Genomic DNA, 15,650 nt, shown 5'->3' on the forward strand with positions numbered 1-15,650 from the left:
GGTTACAGTCGTAACCCAGATGTTCCCTTTCGAAAGGGAACTCGCACTGCATCAATGGCGCTATGGGGAACGATGTACAATCCCACCATGCTGAGGGGAGTGCATGCCAATTATGGCTTGTGACAGAAACGTCAGAAATGGCAGTTACACTGAAAATGCCAAGCAAACACTCCCCCTTCGGGTCACATACAGGTTGTCAGTGACATTATTCCCTACGGTCAGTGCCCAAGCTATAAGCCTCAAAGTGGCCTACTACCCTACCCATGGGGCCTGCAGTGTTATACTTAATGCCTTTGCAATGCTAAGCATTGTACACTAGGCAGTGTACTCAGCAGAAGTGCTATCGGTCCTTTAAGCAAGGAGAGTACAATCTTACGCTACCAGAGTATCGAGTAACTAATCTGCTACCCATAGCTCGTATGTTATCACCTTTCACCACCCAGGCTCAGGTAGAGACAAAGTACTCTAATTAATGACCCTAACAAGGGGAGCTCTATCAGCATGACCCTGAAGGATGTATCAGGGCCGAGGCCTATTATTTTGTATTTTACAAGACAGATTTATATTCTCTACTAAACCCAAGGGAATGGAGGCCTCAGTAAGTGGCCAACGGCATTCAACATTTTGACTTGAATTCTTTTATTCAAGGGGCTCAGAAGAAAAATCCCTTTTCAACTTAAAAAGTTACTACACTCGATGCTGTAAAGGGCAGAGATGTAAAAATTTACAGAATTACAGAATGTATTTTTATTTTGTTTAATTGGAAATCTGTTTATCCAATGACGTGTTTTCATGGTGACCCCTTGAGTTCAAGGGGCGGGGTGATAGAGTAAGTGTAAACACAGCCGGGTGTCCTGAGGAGAGAGTCGAGTGAGGATTAGTAAAGTTAAACTCGATTGCAAGAGACAGAAACACTTGTTTTTGTAAACTTTGAGTTCAGGAAGGGATTTAACTTTACTTTGTAAAGTTGATTGAACTGAAAATCTCTAGTGATCTAAAGTGATTGAGAAACGTACTTTGAAGACAGAGTGATCGAACGGAGAGATCAAAGCATCAGTGTGTGTTGCGTGCTGAAAATTCGCTCGTTGACGGAGGAGTTCATCTGGACAAGTTCATAATCATTGATGCAGGATGGATAGCTGGACGGATCAAGGTTGCTGTTGTTCAATTCTTTGTGCTTCCTGGTTTGTGATTAGAATCGATTTCCTGGAATCGCGTTTTCCCTGGATCTGTGAGCTTTCAATGTGGTTTCAAATTGCAATGAGCTCCAACATAGCGCGCCAACGAAAATACTAAAATCACAGCTCGGTAGAATTCATTACTTTTGGGTTTAAATGTGATTTTTCTGGACTTGTGTTGATTTGTGAATTGTTGTTTTATTGATTGCCTTTCCTTTGAAAAGGGAAAAAAGAAACAAAGTGTCAGGAACAAGGACCCAAATGCAATCTGCGAGACAACAGTTCTTTTAATGAAAATAATGCAAGCTGCGTAGAGTAGCAAAAACAGAAAGTCTCTTGAAGCAGGTAATCAGAAGAACAGAAAGTCTCTTGTAGCAGGTAATCAGATGAACAGAATGTCTCTTGAAGTCAAATCAAACTGAGGAGTGATCCCGCAATGATACTCAGCGTCCCGCAGCAGAAACGCAAATCAGGGCTCGTGGTCCGTCTGTCGCCCTCAGATACAGAGAAGCTGGGTAGAGAAAGACTTCAGTAATTTCCAGCACTGGCAGGGCACAGGTTGCAAACATACGTCACCAGGACAGGACAAGACAAGACAAGAAGCGAACAGGTAAGCTCTGAAACACGCGTTAACATAGTCAATAATCTGGCAGAGGAAAGGGGGAAAAAGAGAACTAGAAGTAGGAACGCTAATTAGGAAAAAAGTGATAACAGGTGAGAATGGAGATAGAGTAATGGGAAGACTGGTGGCCATCAGCTGGCGGAGAATGAATGAGCGCGATAGTAGGTGGGTGTGTTTAAGCGAGGCGTGTGTGTATAAAGGGGGCGCGTGTGAGAATGGTGGGTGTGTCAGCGTGTTGGTGAATGAATCAAGGAAACCGAAAAACCACAAGAGGGAGACAGAGACAGGAGAAAACACCGGGATCATGACACAAAGAGTTCCAGTTTAATAAATGTATGTTTATTGTTCAGTTTACATTCTTGTGTTTTCCTGTGGAGAAAGAAAAAGTTTATGGTCATTGTTACAGAACATGTGTACATTGCATTGAGATTAATATTTACATCTTGGAATATTAGACCACAGTATTTAGAATTTAAGTCTATAATTACTTTCTAATTTTAACTACAAAACACTAAACTGACTCTTGTGGTAGTATCTGAATATCTGGGTTTTGTGAATTAAGTCAATTTAAAAATGTGCCTCTCACCAGGTTATTGTTCATTTAGAAGTTCCCCTAGACATAATTTGTACATTTGAGTCATATTTATTGGTGAGAGGACTACACATATAATAAGGCCACAGATTGGCACTACCCACTATAAAAGCCTGACTACTCTAAATCAGAGGAGGCCTATGGGAAGGGTATGCATAGCCTACCTATATATGGGAAGTTCAGGGCCCTATTTTTATCCTATAAAAACCCTACCTAACACACCCCTTAATACTTTCTAATAGGTCTACTGTTCAACCTTACTAAAAAACTCACGTAAAGGGAGGAGACCTACAGAGCTCAATCTGCTGCCCGTAGAGCGATGGCTAAACGACATTCACAAAATGGAGACCTATCACCATAAAGAGCTTGAAAGAGCGCACTTACTACCAAACCCGACGCCAGACCTACAGAAGGGTTCCAAATCGAAGGAATCACTCATCACAGGTCCAGCCTCAGGGCTGATGCAAGAAGTGCCTTGGGTGAGGAAGTGTTCAGATTCGGACCGCAGTGTTATGCAAGATTTAATGTAGCAGAGTACGTCGTGCATCGAGAAGAAAAGCTTTCTTTTTCCACAATGTCATCCAGTTCAACCACAGATGCAATCGAGTTTGTACGATCGCGGCGGCTGTTTGTTTGATGGCCCGGAGAGCTAATCTGTAGTGCAGCCCAGCTCGTTTTCACTGCGTCAGGGGAAAGACCCCGACCATGTTCCAAATCTTTCACAAATCCAGATCAGTGTGGTAAGCCAGACAGACCCGCCATCGCATATGCCCTGCCATGTAAGCTCAATGTTTGTTTAAAAGGCAGGGCCAGAGCACTTAGTGTCGATGCCTCTCGAGCCGCGAGATAGTTTGCGAACCTCTCGTCAATTGAGGCATCGACACATACCCGTGTGCGCGCATCCTCTCAACATCCGCATTGTTTGCTCGCTGATGGCGATGGATGCGCTAAACACTGGTTGTTCCATGCCTTTTCGATCTCATTGTATAGATCGGGCAGGAATGGAAGGCTCACAGGAGATGGAGCGTTATGGCTAGAAAGAAACCAATCGTAAAGTCTGCCCGGAACGGTCTCTTCCCTCACGCGCTCTTACGGCACCAAAGCCTGCTGAAGCGCATTATATAACACTCACAACTCACAGGGTTCGTACACCTTTCCCAAGGTCAAATTCAAGCACTTTTCAAGCACTTTCAAGGTCCATTTGAAAGCTTTTTCCAGCATCTTACACCACCATAAATTACATACCAATACATAGTGAAAATTATTATTTTGTGTTTTTATCACATTAAAAGAGATAATGCTATAAACAGCCAAAATTGTGTTTCGTAATAGCAGAAAGATCAGACATTTAGGCAAAACACAGGTTTTATTTTTTATTTATGCTACTGTCAGTCTTTTCACACTTTTTTCCAAATCTAGGGCATGCCGTACAAACTTGTAATGGTTCAGTCATATTGACATGTTTATCTTTCACCCTACAAAGTTTGGGCTGCCTATGAATAATACTTTTCATTATATTAATGTCCAAATATTGCTTCCCAGATAATGTGATTTTCAGGCTGTAAAACTGAAGTAATTTCAAGGTCTGAAAATATGAAGACATAGGATTTGAACAGAAATATTTTACAGGCCTTGGTTTCGGAACACATTCTTGATATAGACAAGGTTTGAACAAAATCTTCAGACTCTGACAGTGTACAGGCACCTGCCTGATAAATAGCCTATATTAATTGAAAAAAAAAAAATATATATATATACATATGTATACACACATTTCATTGTCAATACATATACATTTATCTACTGGAATAGAGCAGTGTAAATATTAATTGCATAAGGCCATCCTCAACCTTACAGTAGGCTCGACATGATTTCTGTTCAGCAATTAACGATTGTGGGTATGCACTGAGCTAAAGTTAGTTGGTTACCGAACTAAACTGCCAGTGTGAAAGCACCCTCGTTCACAGTCTGCGAATTCCTAGCTAGCAGTTACTAGTGTAAACAAATAGGCACTAACGTGTACAGTAGGCTACATCATTTGGCTTACTTGAAAAGTCTAGGGTGCTTTCACACTGGCAGTTTAGTTCGAAATGTAACGGGGGACGGTTCGCATGAAAAATCGCTAATTTGAACGCTGTTATGCGGACCCGGGTGCGCACTAGGGTACCGAACCCGAGACTGCCTGGAGGAGGTGGTCTGAGTTTGGTTGCTCCCAAACTGTGCCGCGGTTCGCGTGAAAGCATCACGGACTCGGGTGCGTACTTTTTCAGGAAGTAAAGTATCCTGCGCATACTTTTTAGCTGATTATGATGTATTTAGTTAAATAAAACACATGTAAGGGATGATAGTGTTGATAATTTACCTTGGATAAAAGCGAGAGTGAGTCTGCAGTGTATTCGCACACAGATAGCGCGTGGACTCAGGGCAACAAATTAATGAAAACCCACTGTCTCCTGCGTTTGCAATCAGCAGAAAGGCAAATGCGACACACAGTTAACCTGTGTTGTTCACCCAGCCTCGCATAATAGAACCAAATTAATTTAAAAAAAATATATATATATATTGACCCGCGTTGTTTTCTATCATGCGTTGTGCACGTTTGCGATGACGTAAGATGCACGCAAACGCACCAGGAGGATTCGATAGAATCAAGTTGAGTGTGAAACCAGACCAACACTGAGGGGGCACCGGGAACAATCGCACTCGGGCCGCAGCAAACGATTTAAGTATTGAAACTATTCAGTCATAGGTATTTGTTGTGAAAGAAATAGTTACAATTTCAAGCATTTTATCCAAAATTTAAGCACTTTTCAAACCTTGAAAACACAACATCAAAATTCAAGCATTTTTCAAGGATTTCAAGCACCCGTACGAACCCTGAACTCATCATACGCAGGGCAGGGTGGCTGTGAGGGTTCGGGTTGTAAATCCTGTTCACCCTCATCAGCCATCTCCTGCTTTCTTGGGTTGCCAGCCAAGCTCTCGCTGCCAGATTAGAAGATGTTAGTGATAACACATCCTCACCCAGCAGCTCAAACTCGTGAGTCTCTGAGGGGCGTGAGAGAAAAACAACTCTCTCAAACTCCTCGGCGAGCTCACTCTGAAACCCCACGATTCTAGTCTCTGCTCTGCCTCAGCGCGAGCAGGACCTGAATCGCCTGGCACAGATGTCTCTCTTCCCTCAGAAGAGGGCTAGACTAAGGAGTTTTTTCAAGGGAAAAAAAGTCCTTGAAGACAAAAAGAGGATGACATGTTCTCTAGGCGTCCCTCTCATACATCCGGGTCGCACTAGTAGTGACGTCTTAGGCTGCCGCTGGTCAATATAGATTGCCGTGATTGGATAAGCTTTTTAGACACCGGTTCACGTGGAGGGCGTTCCCCATAGCGTCATCGACGCAGTGCAAGTTCCCTTTCAAAAGGGACTAAAAATCCACTGTCCAGTTTAAGTTAATTCAACACTAATTATTCAGATAGTTCAAATTGATTAAGTAAACTTCAGATTCACAAATTCAAGTGGATTTTTCATATTCAAGACAAAATGTTCAGTAATTGTGTGGTTTTAACTTATTTTAATTGTTTAACAAGCACCAAAAATAATTTTTACAGCGTACATTAAAAAAATCTGATTCATAATTCCTGATTCTTATGTTTTATCTCCATCAGATTCCCATCAGCTCAATCTGGATCTGAACACAGCACATAAAATCCTCCATCTGTCTGAGAAGAACAGAGTGATTAAATTCAGTAGCATATTGCAGCCGTATCCTGATCATCCAGACAGATTTGATGTGTATGCTCAGGTGTTGTGTAGAGAGAGTGTGTGTGGACGCTGTTACTGGGAGATTGAGTGGCGTGGGAGAAGTGTGTTAATATCAGTGTCATACAAGAGCATCAGCAGGAAGGGGCGGGGTAAGTGTGTGTTTGGAGATAATGATCATTCCTGGAGTTTGGTCTGCACTCCTAAAAGATTCTCACTCTGGCACAATAACATAGAGACTAAATGCCCTGTAGAGCCCATCAGCAGGACAATAGGAGTATATGTGGATCACAGTGCAGGAACTCTGTCCTTCTACAGCGTCTCTGACACAATGAGCCTCATCCACACAGTCCAGACCACATTCACTGACACACTCTATCCTGGGTTTAGGGTTTATCCTAGATCATCAGTGAAACTATGTTGATGAATGAGAATAGACTATAGAGAGATTCTACCCATAATACTTTGAGCTGCATGATAAATCAGTGACTGTAACACGCTGGCTTGACTAGATAAGAAGCTTGAAGCAGAAAGACGATGAACACTTATATTTAACAAACACCAGGGATAAACACCAGCAGGAAACGTTAAAAACAAGACAATGAACATAAAATGACTGAGGGTTTAAATACACAAGATAACAAGGGTCTAAATGAAGGACAGGTGAAGGTGAGAAGTTGTCATGGTTACAAACAAAGGTTGCTATGAAAATGGAAACACAGGAACCAGGAACTAAACCACAGGAATAGAAAACCAGACACAACAAGACAAAAGGAATTCAAAATAAGAGTCCATGAAGACAGAGACATACAGGTAATCGTGACATTAACAGTCAGATGTTATAGAGTCTCTTACTTTCTCTTCATTACATTAATACTACAGCTGAACTTCTGTCACTGAAATAAAGAGAAAACCAGAAAAAACAGGCAAGGATACTAACAGAGAAGAGAGAGGGAATATGAGACACAATGAGACTACAAACATGTCTGGATGATATGAACAAATCCAAGACTTTCAACTTAAATCTGAATTTAAGACATTCAATAATGATCTCAAAAGACAAAGATGCTAAAGTTAGAAGCAACAATGAAAGAAATACAGGAACAGAATGTTAACCCCCTGGGGTCGGCGGTCACACCGGCGTGACCAGCTCGCTTTTTTCTTATCAGTGCAAAAGAGACTCCAAATACTCTGTTGATTTTGATCTTACATATAAGTGTTATACATCATTCGATCCTGTTAAGTGTCTATTTTTTTTGTGTATACTCACAATAAAAACAGTGTTGTGCTTTTTGTCAAATAAAGAAAAATAAACATGATGCGAGTTTTGCCTTCTCTCTGTCAGTGAAGTCCATTCTGAAACGCGTCAGAAAATGAACTGTAACTCAGCGAATACTTGTCACACAGACACGAGAGATTTTTCTTTATAAAGCTTGAATTCTCTTCTTTTAAATTAAGTAATTTATATAAAAAACAAATATTCTCAGTTTATGTAATCCGTATGAAAAGAGAGAGATGTCAGTCTTTTTCTTTTCACCTTATCAAGTGTTAATGTGCCACGCTCACGGAGAGCGCACGCTATTCAAACGCAAATGATCTGAGGCAAGCCATGCAAACATACCAACACCCACATCAGCTGGATAAAACGCATTAAGTTTATTAAGAATTTTGTACTTTACCTCATCTTGCTGCGCTGTGAGGAATAATACTATTGTGATTTCCTTGAAAATTTACCTCGGGGTTCTGGTAGTTTCATTTCGAGGAGCAACGGATCCAGCTGATGTAGTAAGTTATTTATTCTTAAGTGCTTTGTTATAATCGCGATATTGAATAGTGTCTGTAAACTAATAGTGTCCGCAAAAACACTGTTTAAATATGAATTGCGTGTGAATGAATGAATGGCACAGGCGCGCGCAAGCTGTTGTTTACTACAGAGCACGCATCTGTGCCATTCATTCACTCTTGCACCTACATTAGTAAACGTTATTTTTACATGAACACATCCAAACTATATTGCTATAGCCTACTGATATGAGTAAAAATAGACTGAAATATGTTGAAATAAAATATCTGTATAAGCAACAAACTGCAAATTAACATTTATATGCTAATATATCATAAACACAATATGTTACAGACTAAATATGAAAGTTTAGACAAGATTTCGTTGATTAGTTTTAGGTAGATTATACAGTTTTTACTGTAAAAAAAGACTACTGCCACATCAAATAGGCTAAGCTTTTGTTTGCCAATTTCTGCTCATATGTTAAATATACAGGTGCTGGTCATATAATTAGAATATCATCAAAAAGTTGATTTATTTCAGTAATTCCATTCAAAAAGTGAAACTTGGATATTATATTCATTCATTACACACAGAATGATATATTTCATTTAATTGTGATGATTAAAACTGACAACTAATGAAAATCCCAAATTCAGTTTCTCCGAAAATTAGAATATTACTTAAGACCAATGAACAAAAAAGGATTTTTAGAAATGTTGGCCAACTGAAAAGTATGAACATGAAAAGTATGAGCCTGTACAGCACTCAATACTTAGTTAGGGCTCCTTTTGCCTGAATTCCTGCAGCAATGCGGCGTGGCATGGAGTCGATCAGTCTGTGGCACTGCTCAGGTGTTATGAGAGCCCAGGTTGCTCTGATAGTGGCCTTCAGCTCTTCTGCATTGTTGGGTCTGGCGTATCGCATCTTCCTCTTCACAATACCCCATGGATTTTCTTTCTTTTTTTTTTGTAGCTATTGTTTATCAAGTATAAGAGAAAGACAAAGTGCATACAGGAGTATAATATCTTTTCTTTTTTATGAACTTAAATGAACAACACCCCGCCTCCCTCTGCCCTCCCCTCCCTCTCTCCCATGTTCCCCCCTCCCCAGACCCTTGATCCACTTGAGAAAAAAACAAAAAAAACAAAAAAACAATATATGTACTCAAACATACAATAGAATATCCTATTCTGCGCATGCGCGTGCGATCTGTGTTTGTGTTTGGAGCTCCGTCGAATTGATTCATTAATCCCTGATTTTCTTCTTTACCACTCATTTATAAACAAGCACTTTCTATTTTTATATCATGTGAACTTATCCTCGACACTATTCCTTATAAAAAACAATCGGATTGCTTTGATATCGCTACTTAGATCCAACTTTCCGAATCTCGGCAACTAGCCTTTAGCCCGCTAGCATTTCACGCGTGGCCTCGCGCCTACCGACCCTCTCATTTTACACCCGTTTCACTGAAAGGATACGGGTTATATCCATCATTTCAGTCCTAAATTAGTAGTGATATTGGTAGTATCACTACTAATTTACTGTTCATCTGTTATAATGGCGAACATATCGGATGTGTGTCTAACGTTACCTCTGAGTGCAGGTGAGGACACATTCGAGCTGTTTTCGGTACGATTGGAGCTGGAGTCGGTGGAGAAGCAGATCCGTGTTCTGCTGGTGAAGCAAGCCGAGCTGTGAGATCGGCGATCAGCGCTTGAAACATCACGCGCCGATGCTCACAAGTCAGTGGTTAGTAACTTTTTGACTCCGACTTCGTCTACTCCGTGCGTTTCTCTGCCCAGGAGGACGCGATCATCTCTGCCTTCATTCACTCCGGCACCGAGGCAACACCATGGACCCTGGGTGATCCCACAGTGGAAGACACGAGCCAGGACCAGACCAAGGACTTCCCCGCCCCTCCCGGTCTTCGAGATCTCCACCCAGAACCGCTTCTCCCCTCTTCGCGAGCCGGAACGTGACGCCGCCATGGTCCGCCATGGTCCGTCATGTCCGTGCTACCTCAGGTAAGCGTAAGGTGCGCACTCACTGCTTTCCTGGTGCTCGTGTTCTTGATTTCGCTGCACAGATTCCCGAGATCCTGAACGGTGACGAGCGCGTCGGAGCTGTGGTACTACACGCGGGGACGAACGACATCAGGCTGCGGCAGACGGAGGTTCTGAAGAAGGACTACAAGAGCCTGATCGAGACGGTTCGCAGCACATCGCCTGAAACAACGATCATCGTGTCTGACCGCTTCCCACGTACCGACTAGGACAAGAGAGGTTCAGTAGATTATTTGCTCTAAATGAATGGTTAATGTCATGGTGTAATGAATAGAAACTGCTCTTTGTAAATAATTGGAATCTGTTCTGGGAGCGACCTAGGCTCTACCGCGCTGATGGCCTGCACCCCAGCAGAATCGGAGTGGCTGTTCTGTCGGACAACATCTCCAAGACGTTACACACCATATGACTAGTAAGTCAAAGTCCAAATCACAGTCTTTGCTGTCCCAACTTAATTGATATAAGTAGTGTAGAACATTATATAGAAACTGTGTCTATTCCTCGCTTAGTGAGGCCAAACAATAAATCTAGTGTAGGATCTAGCAAAAATCTTATTGTAATTAAACCAGAAAATCTAAATATCAGTGAACAAAAACAATTTCTAAAGCTAGGTCTTCTAAACATTAGATCGCTCACACCTAAGGCGGTTATTGTAAATGAAATGGTCACAGATAATAGTTTCGATGTACTTTGCCTTACTGAAACCTGGCTTAAACCAAATGATTATTTCGGTCTAAATGAGTCTACTCCACCAGGATACTGTTATAAGCATGAGCCCCGTCTGATCGGTCGTGGCGGCGGTGTTGCAACAATCTATAGAGATATTCTTAATGTTACTCAGAAAACAGGTCACAGGTTTAATTCGTTTGAAGTACTTGTGCTAAATGTTACGCTCTTAGATTTAAGAAACAAATCCATATTATCTCTAGCCTTGGCTACCCTATATAGACCTCCAGGGCCCTATGCTGACTTCCTAAAAGAGTTTGCATACTTTCTCTCAGATCTATTGGTCAATGTCGATAAAGCAATAATTGTTGGAGACTTTAACATACACGTAGATAATACAAATGATGCGTTAGGGACTGCGTTTACAGATTTATTAAACTCCTTTGGGGTCACGCAAAACGTCAGTGGTCCCACTCATCGTCTAAATCATACACTAGATTTAATTTTATCATATGGAACCAATCCAACTGATATAAATATTATACCGCAAAGTGATGATCTCACTGATCATTACATGGTATCTTGCATAATACGTACTGCTGAAATTTGTCATGTTGCGCCACGTTATCGACCAGGCAGAACAATCCTTCCAACCACTATAGATAGATTCTCAAATAGCTTACCTGATCTATCTCAGCTGCGCAGTGCACCCAAACAAACAGATGAACTAGAGGAAATGACTAGCAGTTTGAGCACCATGTTCTCTAGTACACTAGATATTGTTGCACCAATTAGATTAAAAAAGGTTAGAGAGAAAACTAAAGCACCATGGTACAACAGTGCTACGCATGCAATCAAGAGAGAAACTCGTAACTTAGAGCGTAAATGGAAACAAACTAATTTAGAGGTCTTTAGAATCGCGTGGAAAGACAGTATGTCACGTTATAAAAAGGCTCTAAAAGCAGCCAGGGCTGAGCATCTCCGCAAACTAATAGAAAATAACCAAAATAATCCAATGTTTTTATTCAACACCGTGGCTAGACTAACAAATAAACAAACATCACCAGAGCAAAATATTCCGTTACAATATAGTAGTAATGATTTTATGAATTACTTCAATGAGAAAATAGAAAGCATCCGAAACACAATTGTAAATATACAATCCTCTATGATGTCTTATGATTCAGCCTCAATTATCGCCCCTCTAGAACAACTACACCGCTTTACAACTATAGGACAGGAAGAGCTAAATAAACTTATCATTGCATCTAAAACAACAACATGTTTATTAGATCCAATACCCACTAAACTACTGAAAGAAGTGTTACCTGTAGTGGAAGAGCCTCTTCTTAATATTATTAACTCATCTTTATCTTTAGGTCATGTTCCAAAAATATTCAAGCTGGCAGTAATAAAACCTCTCATTAAGAAACCGCAATTAGATCCAAATAACTTAGCAAATTACAGACCCATCTCAAATCTTCCATTTATGTCTAAAATACTAGAAAAAGTTGTGTCCGCTCAATTGTGCTCTTTCTTGCAAGAAAATGATATCTATGAAAAATTCCAGTCGGGATTCAGACCGCATCATAGCACAGAAACTGCGCTAGTTAAAATTACAAATGATTTACTTTTAGCTTCTGACCAAGGCTGTATCTCAATACTAGTTCTACTCGATCTTAGCGCTGCGTTCGACACTATCGATCATAAAATACTCTTGGATCGACTACAAAACTACACTGGTGTTCAGGGACAGGCATTAAGCTGGTTTAGATCGCACTTATCAGACCGTTACCATTTTGTCTGTTTAAATGGGGAAAAATCAAAGATAACGCCAGTAGACTATGGAGTGCCGCAAGGATCGGTGTTAGGCCCTCTGCTATTCTCAATATATATGCTCCCACTTTGTAATATTATAAGAAAACATGGAATTAATTTCCACTGTTATGCTGATGACACTCAATTATATATCTCATCACGACCAGATGAAAACACTAACTTATCTAAATTGACCGAGTGTCTAAATGATATAAAATGCTGGATGACGTGTAATTTCCTGCTATTAAATTCAGATAAAACGGAGGTACTACTTATTGGTCCAAAAAACTACCCACAAAATCCCTTACAATACAACTTTAATTTAGAAGGATGTCCTGTTACTTTATCCACTACAGTAAAAGACCTGGGTGTTATACTAGACCGCAACTTGACTTTCGAAAATCATATTTCATATATTACAAGAACAGCCTTTTTCCACCTTAGAAACATTGCTAAGCTACGTAACATGCTATCTGTTTCTGATGCAGAAAAGCTAGTTCATGCATTCATGACATCGAGACTAGATTACTGTAATGCTTTATTAGCTGGTTGTCCTGCATCCTCAATAAACAAGCTACAGTTAGTGCAAAATGCAGCCGCTAGAGTTCTTACTAGATCAAGAAAATATGATCATATAACACCTATTTTATCATCTCTACACTGGTTACCTATTAAGTTACGTATCAATTACAAAGTATTCCTACTGACCTATAAAGCCTTAAATGGTTTAGCTCCTGTGTATTTGACAGACCTTCTATCGCCATACAATCCATCGCGCTCTTTAAGATCACTAAATTCAAGGCTTCTGGTCATTCCTAGGATATCTAAGTCCACTAAAGGAGGGAGGGCGTTCTCGCATTTAGCTCCTAAACTCTGGAATAGCCTTCCTGATATTGTTCGAGACTCAGACTCGCTGTCCCAGTTTAAAACTAGATTAAAGACGCATCTCTTTAACCAAGCATTCACTTAATGCTTAACCTTTAATACTACTGCTGAATCAGTTCGAATGCATTAACATTATGAACATCAGCTATGCTAATTATTTCCCATCTGCCTTTCTGCTGTTATCTCGGGACGCTAGTCCCGAGGTAAATAGCGTTCGTCAGCTCCAGTTTGTATCCAGCCTCTCACGGAGACTTCAGATGCCCCAACGCCTGTGAAGAGACGACTCGACGCCTGTGAAGAGACGACTCAAAGCCGGCGATATGTTATGCCATAAATTAATACATGATTAACTAACTGTATTTTTCTATTTACATTTCCGAAATGCACTTTCTGTAAAGCTGCTTTGAGACAATGTGTATTGTGAAAAGCGCTATACAAATAAATTTGAATTGAATTGAATTGAATATACATATACCTACACAGTAATAATTAAAAATACCAATTGAATGGACGTGGTACGGAGGCCATCCGGTGGTTTGCCAAAAATAGCGATATGTGGGGTTGGAGATACAGTTATGCCTAAAATATCTGAAATTGTTTTAAAGAATAGTCTCCAGAATTCAGATAACTTAGGGCATGCCCAAAACATGTGGGTAAGATTGCATGGAGCCTGCGTGCATCTACTACAGTTCTCATCAAATTTGTCTGGAAAGAGCTTTGATAGTTTGTCCTTACTATAGTGTAACCTGTGGAAAACTATCCCTACAAAGCAGTGCACGACTTGCTCTTGGCCGTTTACCGGCCCAGATGAATAATGAAATAATGTCATTTATAGCTCTGAAAAAGGACTTGGGAAGGAAGATGGGCAGACATTGAAAAACATACAAGTATCTTGTAACACATTCATTTTTATAATTTGTATCCTACCGACCAAGGACAACGGAGGGTAATTCCATCTTTGTAAATCGGACTTGACCGTCGTTGTGAATGAAGTAAGATTTTGCTCACGCATTGTTCGCAAGGATCGTGTAACTGTAATGCCAAGATATTTAAATCCTGTGTTGGCTATTTTAAAGGGTATGGTTGATGGCGATAATGCTACAGCTAATTGGTTGATTGGGAAGTATTCGCTTTTTAGAGATATTTAGCTTATATCCCGACAGACGACCGAAAGAATTCAACAAAGTCAGGATACGTGGAATGCTTGCCAAAGGGTCACTTACATAGAGAAGCAGATCATCTGCATATAACGACACTTGATGTCCTATGCCCCATCTTTCAATCCCCTCAAGTCCCTCCTCCATTTTTAGAGCAGCTGATAATGGTTCGATCGCTAGTGCAAATAATAACGGGGATAGGGGGCACCCCTGTCGCGTTCCCCGAAAGAGTGTAAACGGAGTAGAACGTTGGTTGTTTGTGCACACTGAGGCGCAAGGAGAGGAGTAAAGTAATCTGACCCATGAAATTAGGTTAGTATTAAAACCAAACTGTCTCAGGGAAAAGAGGAGATAGGCCCACTCCACCCTGTCGAAGGCCTTCTCGGCATCCAGAGATATTATTACCTCTGGGACGTTAGAGGAAGATGGAGAGAGGATGACGCCGAGAAGCCTTCTTATGTTGGAGTATGGATGACATGATCTCAGGCATGACAGATTCCAATCGCTGAGCTAAGATTTTTGCGAGTATTTTAACATCAACCGGAAGGAGTGATATTGGTCGGTAAGGGACTGTTCGTTATTTATTTAAGGGGCCACCGGAGGAGTTTTGAGATCTGTAGTCAAAAAAGACTTGACCCTCCCTTCACCAGTAATACATTTTTCTATAACCCTCCAAAATGATTGTGAAAAAAGGCATGACCCTCCCCTGGAAAAGGCATGACATCTTTGCGCTTGGCAAAGATGTTCAGATAGCCATTGTTTTTTTACAACCATGACTAACGACTAAACTCCTGCTTTCTCATCTTACTAAGGCTGTAACGATAGACCAAACCTACAATTCGGTTCGTATCATAATTTTTTATTTTAGATTTAGATTTTTAAATTTTCGGTGCTGATGCAGTGGTGACGCGTTCATGTAACAAGGGTGGCGCTCCCAATAAAGTATCTTAAAGCTGCCACAAAGAACCGGCAAAATTAATGATTATGAATATGTCAAATATAGCAAGGAGAGATTTTAATTGTTTATTAATAAACAAGTTTTTTCTGTGTCAGTATGTCGGCTTCAAGATGAAATTGACGATGCTGACTCGCGATCTTCACAGTAACGCGCCAGAGAGAGATG

At 40.7% G+C, this 15,650-nt stretch overlaps 1 protein-coding gene across 1 annotated transcript in view; it reads left to right on the plus strand.

Annotated features, from left to right (window-relative positions):
• Positions 1-7,478, plus strand: part of LOC143718320 (tripartite motif-containing protein 16-like) — a 43,458-nt gene extending 35,980 nt beyond the window's left edge. Inside the window, exon 6 of the mRNA XM_077209377.1 lies at positions 6,056-7,478. Coding sequence (XP_077065492.1) covers positions 6,056-6,573 — 518 coding nt within the window. The 3' untranslated portion in view covers positions 6,574-7,478. The remainder of the gene's footprint in view (positions 1-6,055) is intronic.
• The last annotated feature ends 8,172 nt before the right edge of the window (positions 7,479-15,650 follow it).

The sequence above is a fragment of the Siphateles boraxobius genome, unplaced genomic scaffold, assembly GCF_051911475.1.
Source record: "Siphateles boraxobius isolate OS27281-9 unplaced genomic scaffold, OSU_SipBor_1 61, whole genome shotgun sequence".
Lineage (NCBI taxonomy): Eukaryota > Metazoa > Chordata > Actinopteri > Cypriniformes > Leuciscidae > Siphateles > Siphateles boraxobius.